This window comes from Helicoverpa armigera, chromosome 5 (assembly GCF_030705265.1).
Source record: "Helicoverpa armigera isolate CAAS_96S chromosome 5, ASM3070526v1, whole genome shotgun sequence".
Lineage (NCBI taxonomy): Eukaryota > Metazoa > Arthropoda > Insecta > Lepidoptera > Noctuidae > Helicoverpa > Helicoverpa armigera.
Window position 1 is genome coordinate 10,639,415 of NC_087124.1, and position 23,325 is coordinate 10,662,739.

The 23,325-nt window shown below is 36.2% G+C and overlaps 4 protein-coding genes across 4 annotated transcripts in view; 2 read left to right on the forward strand and 2 right to left on the reverse strand.

Moving 5' to 3' along the window:
• Nucleotides 1-293: 293 nt before the first annotated feature.
• Nucleotides 294-5,650, reverse strand: LOC110379173 (UPF0764 protein C16orf89). Its single transcript, XM_021338711.3, has 6 exons — nucleotides 5,337-5,650; nucleotides 4,306-4,479; nucleotides 3,471-3,653; nucleotides 1,603-1,735; nucleotides 1,089-1,249; nucleotides 294-708 (listed from the first exon to the last, which is right to left on the reverse strand). The coding sequence occupies exons 1-6, from the start codon at nucleotides 5,566-5,568 to the stop codon at nucleotides 437-439; spliced, it is 1,155 nt and encodes a 384-aa protein (XP_021194386.3). The 5' UTR covers nucleotides 5,569-5,650; the 3' UTR covers nucleotides 294-436.
• A 2,486-nt stretch (nucleotides 5,651-8,136) lies between these two features.
• On the forward strand, nucleotides 8,137-10,744 carry LOC110379169 (thioredoxin-like protein 1). Its single transcript, XM_021338703.3, has 6 exons — nucleotides 8,137-8,325; nucleotides 8,401-8,557; nucleotides 8,760-8,870; nucleotides 9,475-9,624; nucleotides 9,896-10,029; nucleotides 10,114-10,744. Exons 1-6 carry the CDS (start codon nucleotides 8,228-8,230, stop codon nucleotides 10,322-10,324), a joined length of 861 nt encoding a protein of 286 aa, XP_021194378.2. The 5' UTR covers nucleotides 8,137-8,227; the 3' UTR covers nucleotides 10,325-10,744.
• LOC110379168 (ubiquitin carboxyl-terminal hydrolase 39) lies at nucleotides 10,741-15,976 on the reverse strand. Its single transcript, XM_021338702.3, has 10 exons — nucleotides 15,799-15,976; nucleotides 15,581-15,729; nucleotides 15,100-15,214; nucleotides 14,453-14,628; nucleotides 13,945-14,170; nucleotides 13,388-13,511; nucleotides 11,977-12,136; nucleotides 11,305-11,495; nucleotides 10,954-11,106; nucleotides 10,741-10,871 (listed from the first exon to the last, which is right to left on the reverse strand). Exons 1-10 carry the CDS (start codon nucleotides 15,863-15,865, stop codon nucleotides 10,775-10,777), a joined length of 1,458 nt encoding a protein of 485 aa, XP_021194377.3. The 5' UTR covers nucleotides 15,866-15,976; the 3' UTR covers nucleotides 10,741-10,774.
• A 342-nt stretch (nucleotides 15,977-16,318) lies between these two features.
• The window catches only part of LOC110379157 (protein purity of essence), a 61,353-nt gene continuing 54,346 nt past the window's right edge, over nucleotides 16,319-23,325 (forward strand). The window contains exons 1-10 of the mRNA XM_064034897.1: nucleotides 16,319-16,504; nucleotides 16,915-17,012; nucleotides 18,053-18,189; nucleotides 19,117-19,237; nucleotides 19,517-19,788; nucleotides 20,042-20,205; nucleotides 20,572-20,707; nucleotides 21,026-21,148; nucleotides 21,460-21,602; nucleotides 22,027-22,228. Coding sequence (XP_063890967.1) covers nucleotides 16,383-16,504; nucleotides 16,915-17,012; nucleotides 18,053-18,189; nucleotides 19,117-19,237; nucleotides 19,517-19,788; nucleotides 20,042-20,205; nucleotides 20,572-20,707; nucleotides 21,026-21,148; nucleotides 21,460-21,602; nucleotides 22,027-22,228 — 1,518 coding nt within the window. The 5' untranslated portion in view covers nucleotides 16,319-16,382. The remainder of the gene's footprint in view (nucleotides 16,505-16,914; nucleotides 17,013-18,052; nucleotides 18,190-19,116; nucleotides 19,238-19,516; nucleotides 19,789-20,041; nucleotides 20,206-20,571; nucleotides 20,708-21,025; nucleotides 21,149-21,459; nucleotides 21,603-22,026; nucleotides 22,229-23,325) is intronic.

Below are 23,325 nucleotides of genomic sequence, written 5' to 3' on the forward strand. Positions count from 1 at the left end.
ACTTGTCACTTTCGAGAAGGGACCTTAAGAAGCGAGGAAGTCGATGACTGTTATGAGAGCCACAGAAAAAAAAAACAAGTTTGAAAATTTCATCAGAATAAAATATTATTGCCAGCGGTTTTTAATCAGTTGCCAGTATCTTAGTGTCAAGTTCCTAGTTTCCAAATCACAGTTTCAATGTTTCGAATTTTTATTTGCCACTGACTCGGTAAGAAGAAGCAAAATCATGACAGGGTTAATAAGTGTGCACGTATAGATAGGAAAAAACGCAACTTATTAAGGTTTAGAAAATAGTACCTAGACCTGAATAAACATTCTCTACGACATGATTGAGACTGAAATGACAAGACAAATATTTGTTAAGCGTTTATAAACTGAAAAAAAATGTATTTAACCGGCTATATCCTGAGATCACAATGAAAGTACTTCGTTTCATTCAAAAGTATGTTTCTAAAATATATCTGACGGCTTGACTGAGTGCCGCGGCAGCCACTGCGGTTAAATGCGTGTTGCATTTTCCATTCATGACAAGATTATTAGTTGTAATAGACCATTCCTCCTTTTCATCTTCTTTAACATCAGTTGATTGGAAAGAATCTTCTCCAATCTTCTCCGAGTAACATCCTACTGCCGTTTGGAATTGCATGAGGCTTTTTAACCATCTGTTGTGGAAAAATTGAACGTGCCCAAACAGGCCGCAGAGGGCTACTGAAATAAATAAGATTAAATGATCAGTTAGATCTTTGCTTAATTAAATCAGTAATTCGACAAATGTTGGATCTAGAATTCAATATTTAAAAAAGATAGTAATTTTGTCAATTTTCTCAAACCCCACAATAATAGCTAGTGTAGGTATTTGTTATAAGTTTAGTCTCATTTGGTAAGAAAAATAGGTGTGTATTCTATACACCTATCTGTATTTTCACCGATTTACCACCACCGAATGTTTTGACCGATTCTTGACGAACTTTTATTTCCCAGCATCTACGAGGCTCACCACCTGACGGCACTTTGATTTTTACAGAAAAAACTACATCAGTAAGTCCCAAGCAAAACTACAGAATAACTGAACTAAATAATACACTTACTCTGTTCAAGCATGAGATCTGGCACTAGAAAGCTGTTAGATGCAATGTACTGAGCTTCATTGAAAGACCTCATACAGAATTTATCCATTATTTGTTTGTCCTCTTCTTCGGAAAATACCGTACATCTTCGGGAAAAACGAGCGGCCACCATAAACAAAATTCTGAAAAGGACTCGCTGGGTAAATATGACAGCACTCACATTAGTTGGTTGTAAACAGATTGATAGTTTTGACAGTAGAATTAATTAAATTTAACCGAACACCAAAAAGCTTCGGACGTATTGAGAACCCCTTCCCTTTTTGGAAAATCGGTTAAAAATGACGAGCGACGGCGCTCGCTAGCACTATCGTAATCACCAAACTGTTAGGTATTTGTGAATAATAATCGACTACAGATACTTTTAAAAAGGCGTACATACATAGGTAATGTTTTGAGTAGGAACCTAAGTGTTTTATCTTAGTGTCATTAGCATATTAAAAATTGGCTTTTTAAAATAATTTACAAGGTGACAAACCTATGTGACAAACCATAGCCGAAGTCGCTGCCTTTCTTCAAAGTGACTTTGCACCGGGGGTGGGTTAAGCAACTCGGCATAATTCTTCTTGAACGATGTGCAGGAATGCGAGCTATGTTTTCTAAGCAACCATCTGAAGCAACACATGTTATCATCATCATCACCCAAGTAGCATTCGGGGTTCTATATAAGATGTCTAGTCGTTCACATGTACTCTACAAGCTGTGTATGTCAGCTGTATATGAGCTGTATAGCTTGCTATAATGCTTTTATTGAACCAGTTTGGGCACAAATTAGACAGCCTTAAGTTCACTATGGCTGTACATTAGAAGTATAATAGCATTATAATAGCAGTTTAAGTAGTAACATCGGACTTAAGGCTGACTTACGCCACTATATGGAACGCAGTGTGAACCATACAACGTACATGAGTGTTATAAAGAGTAATAAGTGGCTAAATACACAGCCTTCACAGTTAAAATCGGACAAAAGTACTCCAGTAAGCTACCTTAAATTCACTTGTGTCCTAAATTATTTCCACATTTTAATATATTAGTTTGACAATTGTACGGACGGAGTGCATAATGGATTCGGGGCAAACTAACTCCGGCGGATTATTATTATAATATAACACGCGGTAGTACCTGTTTTATATAATATATCATGATAATGCCATGGGAATGCAACTTTATCGTGAAATGTATACATATTGACAACTAAAATTTTCACGCGCCTCTGTAAAAACGCTTTATTCATTTTGAAATATTTAAAACTGGCTGAGAGGAAAATTTACATCTTCAGTTTTTGACATTTATTGGCATTATAATTATACTACGGTAATTAATTTTAACATGAAAGCGTAGAACAAAATGGTGGAAATGAAATACGGCTATGTGAACTGTTATATAGCCCTTCTAACAGCCTACAGTCCACATGTGAATCATTTAAACACTACTGTACAGATAGTAAAAAAAAGGTTATTTTAAGTATCACAAACAAGTCCTAATACAGCTACTGGCTGTATAACAGTCTAAGACAAGTAGACATAACAGCCTTTGGCTTTATAAATGACCAGAAGTGTTCTATTAAAATGCTAGCTCTATAACATCGAACAAGTAGACCGTTAAACAGCGGTTGCCGTATCTCTACCCTCCTATAATGCTCTTAGTCAGAAAGCTGACTAAAGGATAGTTGTTAGAGTATTATAACACCCATAACCGTATAAAAGTGTTACTCTACACTCCTATAAGTCCCTGAGACAGGCATAGGTGTAATTAATTACAATAATGCAGCTAATACATCACGAGTGAACTGTAGTAATGCTTTAAGTTCACCTGTGAACTAAATGTGTACTCTTAAATGGAACAAAATGCTACTTGGGCAGCCTTCTTCCTGTCCCATTGCTGGGCACATGGCTCTTCTCCTTTACAGAAGGGATGAACGTTATTCACCACGCTTGCTGGTGGATTTACGATTTCAGATTTTAAATTCCACATAATATTTTTCTTTACATACATTCTTTAATTACTTTTGTGGTGTCCATGTTTTATAAGAATCGAACCCGCCCACTCGTACTCAAGAGGATGGTGTTTAACCACTAGGCCATTGATACATTTTTTGTAAGAAAGTGGTTATACATTTCAATTTTATGCAATTCCTAAAGAAGCAGGAACCAAATACTTTTTATATAGGTAATAGAAATTCCTCCTATTATTAACTTTTTGAATAATAGGAATTCCTCCTATTATAAAACAAGTGTTAGGTCCATTGTCCAAAGCCACTCCCAGTCAATAACGATGATAACGTTTAGTGCCTATCTTTTTTTGTAAAAAGTTTTCTTTAGAAAACAGGCGAATAATATAGTTTACCTGATTCCATAGGGGTAGGCGTATATTTTTCAAAGTCATTGATATTAGTGACATAAGTATCCCATTTGCCGTATATTTTCTCCAACTGCTCGGCAGTGTAGATCTTCGTTTGTTTCAACAGTTCTATATTGAACGGTACTGCAGGTACAGACCACGTGGTCTTGTTCCAAAACATCTCAGTTACTGAAAAATGTAAGGGAATGATGACGTGTTCATAAAAATAGGCAGCCACATAAATAACTTTTGTTGTTTATTGAAAACGTTAGGGTGATAAAGGTGTAGCAATGCTATAACAAAATAGTTGCCTACTTAATGTAGGTAGGTACCTAACATTGTTGACGTTAAACGTGCTTAGGCGTAACTTATTTTTTCCAAGAATTCTTATTTCCGTAGTATAGGCAGGCGGCTGAACATAGGTCAGGTAAAATCTTATAACAGTTTTGGCACATTAAAACTATCCTGGAAACTGAACCCAGTTATCCACAGTAAGTTAAATTTTAACCCACTATCTGTTAAAACTACAGGTAGACGATAGGAAAGAAAAGCAGGCTGGATTATACAGTATCTATTATTAACTAAACAATATGGACTGATACAAAAACAAATACAAATACAATAGGCGGATAATCAATTAATCCCTGATCTGTACTAGTAATATAAAGCTGAAGAGCTTGTTTATATTATTCAATAATTATGCTAATCACAGAAACCATTGATTCAATAATTCTACAACAACCATTTATCGAGCAAGGCAATTTTTAACCGGGTGAACAAAGAAGTACCTACACAAAAGACTCGAGTGATATCGCGGGAAAGAAATACTGTATTTTCTTACTTTTTATATCCTGAGCGTGCTGAGGATATTTTGTTTTGTCTTTTTTCAATTTTTTGACCATGAAATGAAAATACTCAGACAGTACTTCTGCCTTTATTAGCAGCTGTTCCAAACGAAAGCGAGACTTTGCTGGTATATGGACCCGTTTCTTCAATAAAATATCTTTTAAGTTCACTGAAAAATACACACACATAGATAAATAACATGTTAGTTACAGCCTATTTATCGTCCCACTGCTGGGCACAGGCCTCCTCTCACATGGAGAAGGATTGAGCATTAATCACCACGCTTGCTCAATGCGGGTTGGTGATTTCAGACTATATAGTCCAGGTTTCCTCAAGATGTTTTCCTTCACTTTTTTATCAGCCACTGGTGTCTAAGATATACTTAGAAAGTACATACAAACTTAGAAAAGTTGCATTGGTACTTGCCTGACCTGGATTCGAACCCGCGCCCTCATACTCGAGAGGTTGGTTCTTTGCCCACTAGGCCACCACGACGATAAATAACATAGTTTTAGTCAAAATTAAAGCTTAAAATAAATATATTTTAAGTAGGTAGTATCAACTTAAAACTTAAGGTGTGTCATCAATTTATTTTTTATATGACTATTTGACAATATTTTGTAGGTATGTAAACAAAGAACCTCGGTGCTCAAGTACCTAAATCATATTTCTTCCCAAGACAGATTGATTTTATAAGCTACGTAAAAACTTGATTGGTTTCATTTCAAGACAGATAGCGTTTACGTATAAAATGCACTTACATACCTACTAAATTAAAATTTTCGTTAAATCAAATCTGCTATAAAAGACTGTTTCAGTAGGTATATTTATAACTGTAATACGGGGGGCTAATTCCATCAGGTTGATAAACTAGGCTAATTATGCAGTTTTTTTTTTTGTTTCAATGTATCAGACGCAATCGCGTTAGATACCTAGATCGTAAAATTAGGATTCGATTAGTTAGCTTTAAATATTAGAAATCAAAAGAAAATACTAAAATAATGTAGTAGATACTGCCAGGCTTACCGTCCATTAGAAACAACCCAAACTCCAAATTCAAATCCACATAAAGTTTATGTTGTAAACAAAACTCAATCGCTTTTTCCAACCCCGACAAATAGGTCTCTAAATCCTCCAGCTTAGGTAAATTCGCTATTATTTCTCCTCGTTTATCTGTGGAATTAACTTTTTTTGGAATTAACGAAGAAACAATTGTTATTAAAACTACAAATATAATCACAGTAGATACACGGATCATGGTAATTGATTTAGATTCTTATAACGGATTGATCATTTCGCGAAGACGTGCGACGTTCGAACTCAAATGAGAACTGGCCGTATTTTCTCCAGTACTATTGTTTTTATCTGTTGATAAGGATGAGAGAAAATGGACGACCACATTTTTCCTCGAACTGATCCCACACAATTTGCTTGCTTACAAAGCCCACGTATTTTCAATTTTTCTTTATCACGACAACCTCTGCTTGTCTGCGTGTTAAAATTGGAAAGCTCTTAGGTAATTTTCATATGCCTAAAAATTAAGAGCCTTTCAATGTTAACAGAAAAGTAATACCTACCTAAAGTTCCTAGACAAAGATCCAAATTTATTTTTCTGTGATAATAATCAGATTTTTCTTTTACTACTTATAACTTTAACTCAGCACAGGTACGATCAACCGTAATGTAGAGGTAGCTAAACTGTAGTGAGTACTTACTGCATGAAAACATCAAATTTCAATATTCTGATTATTTTTATTTATTTTTCTTTGATTTGGATGCACCTACTAAAGGTGAACAAGTGAGTGAACACTCGTACCTATTTGAGATTTTCACATAATGTAGTAAGGTACTTACATTTTCATCATCAAAAAAAACTTCGATACGTTTTCTTTGAGTTTTCAATTTGTTCCATCCGCAGTTTGTTGCTTACCTATGTAAAGAAGGCACAGTACCTAATTCTTTCATGTTGATAAAATATTCATAAACAATTGAAGAGGAATTAATAATTTGAGTAAAAGTAGTACATAGGTACTTACAAAGTAGTACAAGTGCTACAAGGGGATCGGAACCAACACCTATAAGTTTGGCGTCATATTTAATAAAATTGAAATTAATAATAAACAAAATGTATCATCCTCCGACCCTGTTTCCCAACTATGTTGGGGTCGGCTACCAGTCTAACCGAATGTAGCTGAGTACCAGTGCTTTACAAGGAGCGACTGCCCTTTTTTTTTTGTTTCAGCTGAGGAAAATGCCTGACGCATACACACACCGCCCGGGGAGACGGTGAGGTTATGTGGGGCTTGCACCCACTAAAAACCTCAGCGTTTGGTCCGTCTTCTGCCTTTTAGAGAGGGGCCACGAGGACCAAAGACGACTTTCGTGACAAGGAGCGACTGCCCTATCTGACCTCATCAACCCAGTTACCCGGGCAACCCAATACCCCTTGGTTAGATTGGTGTCCGACTTACCGGTTTCTGACCACCCGTAACGACTGCCAAGGATGTTCAATGACAGCCGGGACCTTCAGTTGAACGTGCCGTCCGAAACACAGTCATTGGTGTCATGTCTAAGATATACTTAGAAAGTACATACAAACTTAGAAAAGTTGCGTTGGTACTTGCCTGAATCTCCTGGATCGAACCCGCGCCCTCATACTTGAGAGGTTGGTTCTTTGCCCACTGCGCCACCACGACTACCTATACAGGTACAATAAAACGTAAACAAAATTTATAGTACCTGTATCTATTATTCTACAGTTCTATAAGTATACCAAAGCATTATGATGTTGATATTCATTCAACTAAAACATCTAAACAAGCCGATAATAGAGAGATTCTATAAATAAGTAGGCAAATCGCTCATCAGAATTCAAAAGATTTCTTAGTACCTATATAATTAGGTAGCTAGGTAGGTATATGGTACCCTACACCTACCAAATAAAGGTAAGCTGTTGACAATCATAACTTGAAAAAATCTTAAATCGCTTGTAACGTAAACAAATTGCAACTAATTGCGTCAACACTACACAAGCGAAAAAAACATCAGGCGCTTAAAGAAAAAAATCATCAAATTGACCTGTATTAAAATGTATTGCGGCTCTCCGTAAATTATTGTTGGGATAAGCTGTGAATAAGCTGCGCCGCGGGTGTTTACCTTTCCAAATCGTTTGAATAATACACAACCAATCCCGCTATAAATAATCATTACGGGGAAAAGAATGAATGAATTATTTATTCTCAAGAGAGGAAAAGACTTAGGTACTGAGATTGAATTTGAATAATCTATTTTTATTTTTCAGATTTTGTCGTTCAAAAGTTTTTGTTTACCTTTAAGTAAAATAATTAAACACCTTCCTACATTTCAATTTGCTGTATTGCATTGCAAGGATTTTTAATATAATAACGATAGGTACCTAAATGAAGCAATACGTTCATACTAATTTTTAACTCCTTTTCACGCCTACTAGGAATTGAATATCACAAAACCCCATCGTAGTGGCTGCTTACGGTGGCCCAAAAAAAACTAATTACTTTTATTCATATCATTTCAGCTATCGCAATCGCTATCTACTGCTATGGATACCGCTATCACCATCGCTAGCTCAGAAACAGTGTAGCTTGCCAAAAGTGAGATTTGCTTAAATCGGTTCAGTAGTTTCGGGGCCTTTAGGGTACAAACAAACAAGCAAACAAAGAATTGGCTTTTCATTATATTAGTACAGACGAATTTGAAAATCGATTTCTACTTTGTTTTGGCTGGTGAGCTGAATTATTTTCTTAAAATTGAACGCAACTGAAACTACTTGGCAATGGCAACACTGGAGAACTGTCTGTCAAACAACCATTTTGAAGTATCATTCCCGACTGTTGTCATTGTGGACTCTTGTTTTAAATTGCAATATTTAAGAGAAAACCATGGGTTTAGCTACTGTTATTGAAAGCGAAGCACATTTCCAAACGGAAATAGCCAATGCTGGCACCAAACTCGTCGTAGTGGACTTCACAGCGACTTGGTATGTATAACCTGATTGGGTTCAAAAATTCAAGTCATCGTTGCAGTAGGTAAATAATTGATTATGTTTGTGTAGGTGTCCGCCATGCCAACGGATCGCGCCGTTCTTCGAGCAGCTGCCGGCGAAGTTCCCCAGGGCTGTGTTCCTGAAGGTGGACGTGGGGCGGTGCGCGGAGACGGCCAGCGCGCAAGGCATCAGTGCGATGCCGACATTCATTTTCTACAGAAACCGGGTACGTGGCCCTGTGTACCTTATAGACTACCGAACCGAAAAATCTTTGTTCGAATCTTCTTACCCTAAGTATACATAATATTCCTATTAAACACATTAACATAATTTTATTACTCATAGTAATGACTCAGTAAATTTATTGACCTGAACCTCTTAATTTGATGTTTACATACTATATTCTTACTAGAATAGTGTCATTTCAGACCAGGATTGACCAGCTACAGGGCGCTGACCCTGCATCACTTGAGACTAAAGTTAGACAATATTATGGTACTGATGAAGCCGGAGACGAGGACAACACCGTTGCTGGTCATGTAAGTATACTACCACTATATAAATCATAAAGGTATAAACTTTTGAATCTATACTAATATTATAAAGCTGAAGAGTTTGTTTGTTTGAACACGCTAAACTCAGGAACTACTGGTCCGATTTGAAAAATTCTTTCAGTGTTAGAAAGCCCATTTATTGAGGAAGGCTATAGGCTACTTTTTATCCGGGTTCGTGCAGAGGTTTCCACGGGATGCGGGTGAAACCGCTGGCAGAAGCAAGTCTGCTATATTCAATACAAAAAAGAAAGGAACTTTACATAAATGGGCGAATACAAACATTGTTCCACTTCCAATAAAATAATCCAAAAGATATTCTATTGCAGACATAATCAGATTTTGGAAAATAAATAACATATCTAGTGCTAATCTATAACTTCATGCACTTCCTTTGTACAATATTGTTATCAAACAATGTCAAATAGGGTCATCAATCTGTAAAATTAATTTATGTCAATAAACTATCCAATTATTCAAAATATTCACTACATTGAAATATTGAATAGCTGTGGAAGTGCATTCATAGAACAAACTCTTATGAAGTTCTATATAACAAATTACCTTGTATTAATATACTATTAATTTGCAGATGGACCTGGCAACATTCATAACTAAGAGCGAGTGTGAATGCCTGAATGAAGCCGACAACCACCCCATGGCTCACTGCCTCACCAGCGCGGGAGGGTACCTCGCTAGCGACTGTGATGAGCAGCTTATCATCAATATTAGTTTCAACCAGGTAAATGGGAAAAGAGCAATTTTACCGTTTCAGAAAATAATATAATTTATCTCTTGGAATAATCTGGTGATTTATTTTTAATTTCATCAGTATGATCTGGACTTTGTAGCTATTTCTCAGATTGTAGAATCACTAAAATGTAAATGCTAATAAATTAATTTTAATTACATACCTTCATTTTCTTACACTAGCTGTAGTTCATGTTCACTGTTCATGATGCAAAAGTTTCTTAGCAGGTAATCACAAAAATTACATAAACTCTATTTTTCAGCTGGTGAAGCTACACTCATTAAAAATCAAAGCTCCTGGTGACAAGGGGCCCAAGAATGTCAAAATATTCATCAACCAGCCAAGAACACTTGACTTCGACCAGGCTGCTGGCAACATGTCCGTGCAGGATGTTGAGTAAGTCACCAAAACTTTCCTTATAGCATTTTACACAAAGGGGAACAAGAATATTCATTAACAATGCCTTACCATTCCTTTCAGATTTACACCAAGTGACCTTGAAGGCAACCCTGTACCACTGAAGTTTGTGAAATTCCAAAGTGTTCAGAACATTCAACTATTTATCAAAGACAACCAGTCTGGTGGGGAAGTCACGCAAATTGATCACCTGGCCTTCTATGGATCACCCATTTCTACCACTAATATGGGAGAGTTCAAGCGGGTAGCGGGGAAAAAGGGAGAAAGCCACTAGCATAATTCTCTTTATGGAAGATAGTTCAGTGTTGCTGTGTTCAGTAAATTCTAATTCAAGTGGCTTGGTGCAGGAACCATTGTTCCTTCATTAGACTGTATTGGCAACTATGTACGTAATAAAACATCGCATTTAATCATCAAACTGATATCACATTATCATCAATGAAATGAAACAAATCTGAACTATTTTCTATGAAATGACAGGATTCATTTCTCAAACTGTGTCAAATAGTAGATGTGAATTTTCTAATATATTATTATTATATATTCTCGCCACATATTTATAAAATATGGTGTAACACTCATAATTAATTATTGTTTTTAAGTGTAAAGGTCATTCCAGGGCCACAGTTTGTTAAATGGGGATTCAGAATTATCAGGAATTTGTATATTCAATAAATAAACATACACAAGTGTACTTAACTTAGTTTTATTGACTTAACTAATCTCAGTCCTGCTTTAGTTCATATATCTGAATGTACGCTTCTGTGAGGGTGATCATTTGAGGTAATATACTGGTCACATGAAGATCTTGCATTTCATACCTAGAACAAACATTTTAGTTAGTTCAAACCATAGAATCCCTTTACCTAATAATGGACCTTGCTAGGATATCGTACAACTCACCATTGCTGAGTAGGTTTATGTAGCACGTGAGCCCTGTAGGTCCCCTTCTCAGGAGTTCCGTCGTGAACAATGTTGCCGACTAACTCGTAGATAGTCTTGCCGTTGTGTTTCGCTTTCACTTCTGGCGTTAAAATGTCCCCGAAATCAACGTTTCTGCAAACGATAACAATATAGCAATGAAAATATACAACGAGACAGTTAGCTTTATAAGTGAGTGATTAATCAAATTTATGAACTGCATAGCCTTTACCCAACTATGTCGAGGTTGGCTACCAGTCTAACTGAATGCAGCAAAAATAAGAGTACAGAAATTGATATTGATTTAAAACTAATAAATACATAATAACTCACTTGACTGGGAAGTTAACAACTGTAGGATTCTTCTCCACAAAGAACGTGTTTTTCGTGAATCTCTTGATGTACAATATCAGGTAAGGCGGCAACTGAGTGATCTCAAATCTTTTCAAGAAATTCTCTTTGTAGGTTTTGTACTCTTTTGATGTTTGGCCATTGAACTTCGAAAGTAGTTGGTACAGGTTCACCTAAAATAGGAACAAAGAATTACGTAAGTACTAGCACAAAACAAAAGGCAGTTGATTGATTGCAAGCAACTAAACAATTTAGTGGTGGTAACACTAGCCTAGACGGCGGACTAGTAAGCGCAGCGTAGGAAGTCCATCAACAAGGTGGACAGACGACCTTATAAAGGTCGCCGGAAGACGCTGGATGCAGGTCGCCTCCAACAGGTATCTGTGGAGATCTAAGGGGGAGGCCTATGTTCAGCAGTGGATGTGCTATGGCTGAGATGATGATGATAATGAACACTAGTCCTTTCTCTCATTTTCAGGGATATACTTCGCACAATCCGATAAAAATATAAGTAGCCTATAGTAGCATTAGCAGTAGCATTCTATGATTATGTCTTGAAAGAATTTATCAAATCAAACCTTAATGGTTCCTGAAATAAGACCGTTAAAAAAATCTTTTCAGCTAAAAATATAAGCAAAAACAAAACCTATTTACCTGTGGTATAATATTTTCTCTAAACTCGTCAGTGAACAGCGGAGTAGGGGGCAGATCACACGTCAGATAAAGGAAGGGAGATTCCGTTATCATCTCACTATACTCTTCACTATTGAGGTCCACCTTCGCAGCGTCGTCCGCATCGGCTGGTGGTAACTTTCTAATAATAATAATGAATATTTATTTAAAGTAACAAGACTCAATGGGTTAGTAACAATGTTTACTTAAATCTATGTTAGTAAAGCAAAACTTATAGGTACATAATATTTATTACTGAATTATTTGTTCACAATAGGGTATTACATGCATTTTTGAAATATATCTTAAATAAATTCTTTAGTCTTAATATATCTCTAAAAAATTAAAAATATTTATTTTTCTCACGTTATGTACGAATATAAATTAATTGTTTTATCATAATTTCAAATTTCGCGCGTATTTCGCGAAAACGCGGCACACAACGGACGCCATGATTGTTTTTTGGTCATGACGTCATTACGTTAGTAAACAAACTACAGCTGTCAGTAAAATACATATTTTGATATGTATTGAAAATTTTAATAATGAGTAATTATGCTCCGTATCGTTGGTGTGTTGTTTCTGAATGTGAGAACACTAGTGTAAAAACACCAGACAAATTATGGATTCAAGTACCAGTGGATATAAATATGAGAAACACTTGGTTAAAAGTTGTTTACTACCGTAATGACGTCATTAGCATGGCGGCGACATTTCGTAGTGTTCAAAGACAGATAAAAAAACCTAAAAACTTTAAACTGCAATAAAAAATATATTTATGTACCTTACGAAGTGAAACTAACATTTCCCGATTGCTTTTCCTCTAAACAATCATTGTAATACACTTTTAATTTTTTTCTCAGCTAGACTAAAATACCCTATTCCCGCAGAAATTCTAGTGCAACGGTTCAATACATGGCTATCCAGCGTATCTGCAATCATGCCCAGGATGCTTTTGGAGCCGGCCCGCATCCGGCGTACCAGGGATACACATCTTTTTTTCATTAAGGTGTAGAAACAATCGACTCTCATTTCAGCAAACATCCCTGATGCGCTACAGTAGCGAGTAATGGATCGGCGGAAAAGATTTACTGTTAAGTTAAAAGACATGGTGAGGAGAGTCTACAGACAGATGTGTTACTGGTGAATTTGGTGCGCCAATTCTTCTTCCCAGAAAGAAAACCCAGGAGGTGGGCATTTTGAGGGTTGTCTTTTGTAATTTTTCACATTCAAAAAGTGCTGTCTTGTAGCTAAGTTTGAATGAATGAGTTTGAGCTTTGAGAGCATGTTTAAGTTATTCATGGTTTAATTAGTATCTTCATAGTTAAAGGATGAAGTTAGTCTTATGTTTTGTTTTATGAATTCTATATAGTTTATTAGATACTGTATTTACCTGGTATATATCCTCATATGGCCAAGGAAAGACTTGTAGATTATAGAACTGTTAGGTTTCTTAGTTCCATTGAGAGCCATGTGTAATGAATTTAGAAACCATGACATGAAATCAATTGGATCACCTAAAAAAAAAAACATATTGGAAATAAGCTTATTGAATTATCAGACCTTTATTCAGATATGTGAATTATCTCATTGGATTATCATACTTATGATCAAACAATAAGCATATCTACCTAGTTAGTTGACTGTAGTATGTGATTTTTAGAAAATACTAGCAAACCTGGCGAACTCCGTTTAGCCACCAGATGGCTTCGTTTTATGTAACATTTTGTTTGGTGATTAAAAGATAAAGATTTTTTTTTGTTCCTGAATTTTCTTTGCTATAAACCTCACGAAGCCCGAGACCTCTCCAACGAATGCAAAACCGTAGAAATCGGTTCGTGCGTTCTGGAGTTATAGCGTCAGGAAGGAAAACCCGCCTTATATTTATATAGTAGATAATGTTTTGACTTTCACGTTAATATGTCCAAAATAAATTTCTAAATAACTCACTCTGCTTAATAAACTGGAACCTCTTCTTAGACCACAGCACGACAGCCTGCAGCATCTCATGAGGGGATACATGGGCCTTGAAAGCGCGCGGGTTCCATAACTTTCGCAGTAGCTCGCCAAATCTTTGTACCAGTAGGAACGAGGAGTCGCCGGGTGGCCGCTTCACGTTCGCGTAGTTTTCTTCGCGGAGGAAATAGTTGCGGAGAGGACGCACTTGTGAGAGGCACTAGAATTGAATAGGAATAGGTGTATTTAACTGATATGAGAAATGGGTGGTGATGGGTCATATATCCAATTATAAGCAACTGTGGAGCATTGTGCAATTAATAAATAAAATCATAAGTTATTATGGAATCAGGAATTACTTTGTAGAAATCCATGACATTAAACTAAGTCTTGCAGAATTTACACTAAATATAATTCCTAACATTAAGAAACAATTTGTTCCTTCTGGTATATTTTTCATCACAGGAAACTAGTTTTTTTGGTGAATGGTGAAATGGTTTACCTGCAATATAACGTTGCAATAGTCATTAGCCTTAATATTGTTCAAGCCCACAATGCCCGGCATGTACATAGTGCTGTCTATAGCTCTGGACATCTTGGTGTTGAAGTCCAGCTGGGTGATCTGCTCCGGCGTGAAGATCGGGTTCAGCACGTACTTGATGTCATTCAGAGATGAATCTGAAATGTTATACATATAGGTTAGGCCTCATTTCATAATAACATTAAAATCTCTGTTTACTTTGACAATTTATGCATACATACATGAATTTCACATTTGCTTTAAGTAAACTGATGTTCACGTCGGGTGAACTAGGGCCTTATAATACTTGGGAATCATAAGGTGAAGCTGTTTTTACTTTTGACTACGTAATATAGTTTAAGAAGGGGTATAATTACATCTGTACTAATGTTATAAAGTGGAAAATTTTGTATTTTTGTTTGTAATGGATAAAGTCAAAAACAACTGAACCAATTTTAAAGTCTTTCACAGTTGAAAAGCTACACTCTACCCAAGTATAGCATACATTTTATCCTGTTATGGGCAGCAGTTCCCAGGGGGAGTGGGTGAAACCGCTAGTATGTTATAAACAAGTTTTATTATACAGAGTATTAATACTTCAAAAACACACATTTAACAATAAAACTTACCAATAACTTCATAGTTATCAGGAAGACAGTAAAACTTCAAAGTATGCAAGTTGAGAAACACATGGTGACCATCAGCCACTGAATGTGTGTATGCATGGGTGTTGGTGCCCCTGCCCTGGAAACAAAAACAAGCAGAGCTTTAAGAGATGCAGATGAGAACTGGCATTTTACAGGGTTTCATAACTATCTACTTTGGCTAGTCAAGCCAGTTACTTGGGCAAACAAATATACCGTGATAAAATTAGTTTTCATACTTTCTGGCTTTTGTATTCTATATTTACAAGTAGGATTGGTGTAGTGAGTACTAATAATATGTGTCGCAGCGTAACACGACGCCGACACTTCGTGTGCATTACTTTTAAGTTGTTTATATAAAATATGTATTAGTATATGATTTTAATGTTATAATATTTATGTATAGTGTTTTCTATGGGTCTTGATGCCTGATTTAAATAAATTAATTAATTAAAATTCTATTTACCTGGAAGTATTTACCGCAGACGAGACAAGCGTAAACATTGATTCTCGTTAGTGAAACCGAGCATAACTTCTCAAAATCGAAATCCAGGACATGTCTGTTGATTGTATCCAAATACGGACATTGTATATGTATTGTTTTGGACGATGGTTCTGGAAAAAATATTTCTTATTTAGGGCTTGTTTGTAATTGCATTTCAGTCATAGGTTATGATTATTTACCGGATGATTCCGTGCCATTTTCCTCAGAGATTTTACGCTTTTTAGCATTTACTTGTTCTTCAGACATTGTAGCAAGAATATTTAAAGTTAATACTGTGTACCGGAAAGGTTTTTTCAAGGAAGTAATTAAATTACTGATTATTTTCGTTTCTTGTTTGACAACGTTGACAACAGATTCAGATTGACAGACAGAAATCAATCATAGACAAAAATAGTGGTGCGACTATATTTTATCATATCCGAAATATCCGAAGTATTTCTAGAGCTTCATCTTTCTAAATTCTGTTTATTTATTGTAGAAGCTGAATCGTCCTATAAGCAACTAGGTGCGTATTTTGCTATAATACAAGAGCGAATCGCTGGTCCCACACGTTTTTGTAAAGCATGTAACCCGTGCATTGCAAAACATGTGCAAGCTACTTGCACCGTGTAGATGCACCCTTAGAATGCGTAGAATTCATACCACAGACAAAGCTTGAAGCTGAATAGAAACTATTGGAAGATTCTGACAGATCGTCTGACACTGACAAAAATTATTTGTCATCATAAAAATCGAATCCTCAATCGTCATTTTCTTCCCGAAAATGGCCGCATCAGGAGGAAATATTGAATGGTCTACAACTGTTAAACCAATATTAACAGCTCTTTACGGCCCGTTTTTCGACAAAAACGATGCCGTCGAAATCATCCAAGCCATCATCAAAAGGTTTGTCTCATCAATGTACTTTAACTGTTATAACAAATCTTATTTTGATTGCTCACCTGATTAATCATTTTTGTTAGCTATTTATTTATAAACTTTTCTTGGTGTTTAGATCAAAAACTAGGTCGTGGAACTGAAATGTTTAGACGTGATCGTTACTCTGATGTCTTCAGAATGTGACTGACACATTATCTATGCACAGAAGTTATTGGGGGCAGCCAATAACAATAATTTCTAAATACCCCACACAATGAAAACTTATAAATTTTACTTCTACCGTCATTGCATTTTATGTACATGACGCCATTGTTTCTTGAATTCGATATTTGACTTAGGAAAGACAAGGTTTATACCATGTCTTTGCGACTGGTTCAGTTCCTTTATGCTGAAAGTTTGAATTTCCTTGCTTCCAGTGAAAGTGAATTCCAGAACCATGAAGACATCTATGACTTGTTCTACACATGCTTTGCATGCCTCTCTGCACATTTTATTAGCATGAATGCTAATAACTGTAAGTATTGTTGTATATCTTTATTTATTTAGATGTAAGTAGATAATTTAATTTTAATGAGAAAACATTACAATACAAGTCACAACAATGTATACCTAAAATCTGCCCCTAAAACAATCCACTGAACATGACAAGAAAAAAAAGTATTTGTAAAGGGAGTTCATGGTTCAAATTAGGAAAAATTCTTACTATCTTACAATTACTATAGTATGAAAAAGAGTTTTAGTATATATTGATCTCAATTTATAACTGAATTTCACAACATTAAGCAACATGGAATACACAATAGAACATGGCTCCTTTCTAACCCTACCATGACAATGAAGCTTATACATGAAAAGAAGCATACTTTTAAGGTTTCCAAATGTACATTACTCTTAATCTGAATCCGGTTAGACTGGAAGCCAACCCCAACATAGTTGGGAAAAAGGCTCAGAGGATGATGGAATGTACATTACTCTTAATGATTGCATTGTTTCTTTATCTTGAGATTTTACATAGGTATGTAAAAGATTTTCAATAGAACTTGAAACTAAGTGGTTGAGTCACCGAACCTGTTTATGCCTGCTTACTGATATAAAACTTTATCACATGTAAACGATTGCAAATCTCCAGTACCTATTAATGTGAATGAATTACATGTTGTTGTCTGTTAGTATATTTTTACAAAATTACTTAATTAAAATTGGGATGGTAGGTGAATACTGGGCATAGCATCAACCCTCCAAACAATAAATAATTGGTCATTTCAAATCATGATTACTCAAAACTTAGTATATATTGGACACTAATTACTATGTTTTGGACAATAAAATGTAGGTCCTGGCTGTCATTGAACATCTTTCGGCAGTCTTAATGGATAGTCAAAAGCCAATAAGTCTGACAGTCGTAGCTCTTTACTCGCATTGGGTCTGAATGAAAGCTATCTCCAACATAGTCGGGGAAAAGCCAAGGCTTTCTTATAATAAATAATGAAAAAACAGAAGACAAAAGACTTCTCTCACCAAAACTTGTTAAAAACCTACTTAATAATGTTTTAGTACCAAATGATCAACTGAGTACTGCCAGAGATGCATTCAGAGTGATTCTCCGACAAATACTGAAGAAGCTCTCCGAAGCCGGATTGAGCTGCGATGATACCAACACAACCGCTGCCCCTAATGTTTCTGTTAAGCAGGTTTGTTATATTTATTCATTCATTTTCTTATGTATAAAAATTAAGTTATGTTTCTTTATCTCACTAAAACTGGACAATGGCTTTATTTTTGCTATTTGTTTTTGTAGAGGTCAAGGAAAGTTTAAACATTACAAGGCATTATAAAGTTCTATGGGTCAGTTAGTATGTATCTTGTAAAATTTATTTTATTCACACTTTGTAACTACTATGTGAAGTTTATACATATTGAGGTATTTTTTTAGAATTTATTATGTAGGTATGTTACACAAGGTATCACACAATTTAAAACAAGCTTCTATTGTTTCTTATCTTATTAAAAGTCATACTAAACAATGTTTTTTTAGGGTTCCGTAGCCAAAATGGCAAAAACGGAACCCTTATAGTTTCGTCATGTCCGTCTGTCCGTCTGTCCGTCTGTCCGTCTGTCCGTCTGTCCGTCTGTCACAGCCGATTTACTCGGAAACTATAAGTACTACAGTGATGAAATTTGATGGGAATATGTGTTGTATGAACCGCTACAAAAATATGACACTAAATAGTAAAAAAAAGAATTGGGGGTGGGGCCCCCCATACATGTAACTGAGGGATGAAATTTTTTTTTTCGATGTACATACCCGTGTGGGGTATCAATGGAAAGGTCTTTTAAAATGATATAAAGTTTTCTAAAAAACATTTTTCTTAAAGTGAACGGTTTTTGAGATATCAGCTCTCAAAGTCGTAAAAAGTATGTCCCCCCCCCTCTATTTTTATAACTACGGGGTATAAAATTCTAAAAAAAATAGAGGTGATGCATGCTAATTAACTCTTTCAACGATTTTTGGTTTGATCAAAGTATCTCTTATAGTTTTTGAGATAGGTTGATTTAACTGTAATTTACGGAACCCTTCGTGCACGAGTCCGACTCGCACTTGGCCGGTTTTTTCACAGCTACTGTTGCCCATTGTGGGGCTATGCGGAATCGACGGCGGGGGCTACCCCCAATCTGACCTAGTGATTCTGACATCACTACTGAAAAATGCGAAACTACCTGCACATGTTTCTGTGCCTGGTATGTATTGAGTTTTTATGGGTAATCCAGAGATCTCCTGATATGACAATTTTAATTTTAAGAAGCTTAAAGTAAACTAACCCATAAATCTGTCTCTTAAACTTACAACTATTATTGCACAGTTTGACATGCTACAATAGCTTAACAGTTGCCAAGTTTAATTCCAGCACAAGACTAGTATTTATTACTAACTTGGCACAATTTACTCACATCAATTTTTAAAAGATTTTTTCTACTTTTTTAGTTTTTTTAGTCTCAAATTATTTATGCAATCCCCAGAGTCCCAAACGACAAAATCATCAGTCATACCAAGCTCGATTACGTCACTAGCTTCTCAAACCACGCCCACTGAGAAGCAGCCGCCGTCTAACGCCCAGCGGCGTTCTGACGCACTGTTAGAACAACTGACGGCGCCTCTGAGGAACCCAGTGGCTTCTATGACGTCATCTCAGGCTGCCCCGGCTACGGCTGTCCTGTCGCCCGGGAGTAAGGATAGTTTGGAGAGCGCTAAAGATGGGAATGCTTCGCAACAGGCTTCTATTGATATGAAGGTTTGTTTGTCTGTTATTGTGATAATAAAATAACTTAGTTACTTGAGTGATAATGTAAAGTAGTGTATTATAAACTAGTGTTTTCAACGCTGCCGGCCTCTGCCGTGTTGTTACCATTCGGAAGTGGAATTTATTTAATTCAATAAAAATTCCGAGATCATCCTCTTTTTTTAAGTTGGTTATAAAAACAAAAAGGCCTATAACAGTTTATAAATAAACCGCCCCTCACAAAACAATGTTCTTCCCTGTACAGAAGTGGGTGGCATCAACCTGCTCATCGTTACTAATGGAGCTGAGAGCTGGCTCCGTGGTGCTGAAGGTCTGCTCCTCGTTACCCTGTCTGCAGCGGTACCTCAACCGCTGGCAGACGGCTAAGGAGACTGCCGTTGCACCGCAGTTTAACTCTGATGCCTCACTGTAAGTAATCTTTAGTATTTATTTAATTTTTGCATTATTCTTTGACTTCTTCTGTAAGCAAATAACTTTAAAACCAGTCTCTTAAATTTTGATACTTTTTCCTTACTAGCGCAAATTCTTGTGCACCCTGTAATATGTCCTACACCACTGACTGATCTTCTTATATGAGAACAGCCTCGGTGGCCGAAAGTCAACCGAAACGCCATTATCATCATCACCATTAAAAAAATTACGGAGTTTTACTCCAGAATTTTTAAAATAGATTTTACTAGCTGGGATAATCGAATATGCGGTTATATTTTGTGGGTCATACCAATACATACGCATTAAATAAACACACATATTCATTGTCAACTATTGTTTCAGTCTTCACTTCCTGGTGAACGAGGTGCATGTCTGCCGCTTGGCTCTGTCTCTGCCGTGCTTGGAGCCGTTCACGCCGGAACGCATCATGACACTCAGTGACGTCAGCATCGCTGGCTTGCTGTGTGCCACTGCGCAGGTATTTACCATCATAGTGAAATCTTAATCAATAATCTCAAGACTGTTGTAATAGATTTAATTAATGTAATCCTAAAGACCTGAGATTTTTTGACATGAAAAGATATATCAGTGTATGCTATCTCTGTACTATTTAAATACCGTTGTTCAGAGATTTGTCAAGAAATGTTATAAATTGGAACGAAAAAAAAAATCAGTTTAGTAACTAGAGCAAGTAAGTACAAAATTCATTTCAAATGGCCCTTCATTTGGCACAAATTAAGATAAATACTGGTGATTAAATAAAATAACTACTATAATTTTACTTTTTTTTTCTTAGGCCTCGCTCCACCCGAAAGACGAGGAGTATGAGCAGCAGACGGCCACCCTGGTGGAGAGTGCACTGAGCCTCTACAACACTGTTGGCGAGACATTCAAACAGTCTACACGCGCTGGTGGCTATGTAAGTATATCGTATAGAACATGCTACAAAAATAATAAATATTAAACACGATAAACATGTCTTTTTTGTAATCGAATTTGGAGAGATTGTTCAAACGGAGAATTTTTACCTTTCGTAAATAACTTGATGTATGAAGGAAAAGAAATAGCGAGCAATGAACTACCTACGAAATTGTGAAAACTGCTCATAACATTTTAGCTACTTTTTCTTTAATTATCTTTATGGAACAGCCAGATTATTAAAAGCTTAAATTTAATAAAAATAGTCTAGCTTAAATTCCAACACACTTTAATTTGATGTTTATTTACCAGGTATATCAAAACCACCTAATGATCGGCGGTTGGGTGCTGCTGTGCGGGCTGCACCATGCGCTTGCGGGGGCCCCCTGTCCTTCCACCACGCCCGGCAAGAGCCCCGCTAAAACGCCTTCTAGACCTTACAATCTTACTAAGATGTGAGTATGGAATGATGGTTATTTTGACATTTCTTGATTAATATTGTCTATCGATTTCTTACTTGTTTGTGTGATTTTTTTCTAATTTTGAAAGATTGAGTTAAAAATAGTGCTGCTGTAAAAAATAGAATTTGATGCAACCTTAAGCAACTGAAATTGTATTGTCCTCAACAATGATCCGAAAAGCTATATGTTGTACGGGAGTAGCTGAAATATGGCTTGTGACGTTTACGTCTAGCAAAACATGCCATAGATCATCTTCAAGACTACTTCAAGATATTACTCGGAAAACGATATCCTAAGGTGACCTTCGTCCAACTGTTTACTTGAGCCCTTTTCACATATGCCTTAAAGTATAAGAAATCAATTAATCACAAATACACAGTCCAAGATTGTCACTACAATATTAACCTCTATTCTCTAGGCAACAAGGTCTAGGCGTAGTATGGGTGGCTCTAGGCGGCCGCTGCCTCGCCTGGGTGGGTGCCTTACTATCCGACGCCCGCCTAGAAGCGCTGAGTTGTGGCGAAGCAGTGGTCACGACTCCTGCGCCGCTGCACATACTAGCGCAACATACTGCGCATCAGAGGGAACTGAGGCTGGCTTCTGCTGCGCCTTTGCATCAGGTAAATTGTATTTAGAACTAATCAAGATGTTTTGGTTAATCAGGAGAACAAATCTCGTAGAAATGACTACTTTTTTATTTGTATGTCCAGTTATGTTAACTGATCGCATGATCAGTTTGCGTGGAAGAAATTTCTTTTTAGCCGTCTATTATTCTACTCATATTTACATATATTATTTTTCCTGTATTGTTATGTCCTGGAATGGTATAAAAAAATAAAGGATATTGTATTCTATTATTGATTGTATCAGAAGCTAGGTATGTAAAATACGGCGTCCCGCAAGGTAGCGTACTAGGACCGCTACTTTTCCTAGTATACATCAACGATCTTCCAAAAATAACAAAAAACAAAATGATTCTTTTTGCAGACGACAGTACGGCCGTAGTAAAGTATACAAACAAAATTATTTATGAGCATGACATAAATACTTGTCTGCATGAAATTATAAATTGGCTACATAATAATAATTTAGTAATTAACCTAAATAAGACCAAAGTTATGCACTTTCATCAGCGCAACAAACACCCAGACGTAAGCATTGCCCACCAAGGTTCCTCTATTGAAGAGGCTAAAACAGCTAAGTTTTTGGGTATACTTATTGATAATAAACTCTCATGGAAACCTCACATTGAAGAACTATGTAAGAGACTTAGTAAGTCCGCATATGCACTTTTTCAACTATCCAAAAAAGTGAACAGGCAGGCTTTATTAACAGCGTACTATGGTTTGGTTGACTCTGTTTTGCGGTATGGTATTATTTTCTGGGGGCAGTCTACTGATAGGGAGCTGGTATTTAGAATGCAAAAAAGGTGTATAAGGTCGATGTGTGGTATTAAGACAACAGATAGCTGTCTTCCCTATTTTAAATCATTACAAATTTTAACATTTCCATCTTTGTATATTTTAGAAACAGCTTTATTTGTTAAAAATAATCCAAACTTATTTCAGAAATTGTCAGAAACTAGAAAAAATCCAACACGATCTCAGTATGTCGATAAATTATGTCAACCGAAATGTAATACTGCACTAATGAAAAAAAGCTTTTTTGGAATTGCCCCACGCATTTATAATAAAATACCTAATGCTATAAAACAATT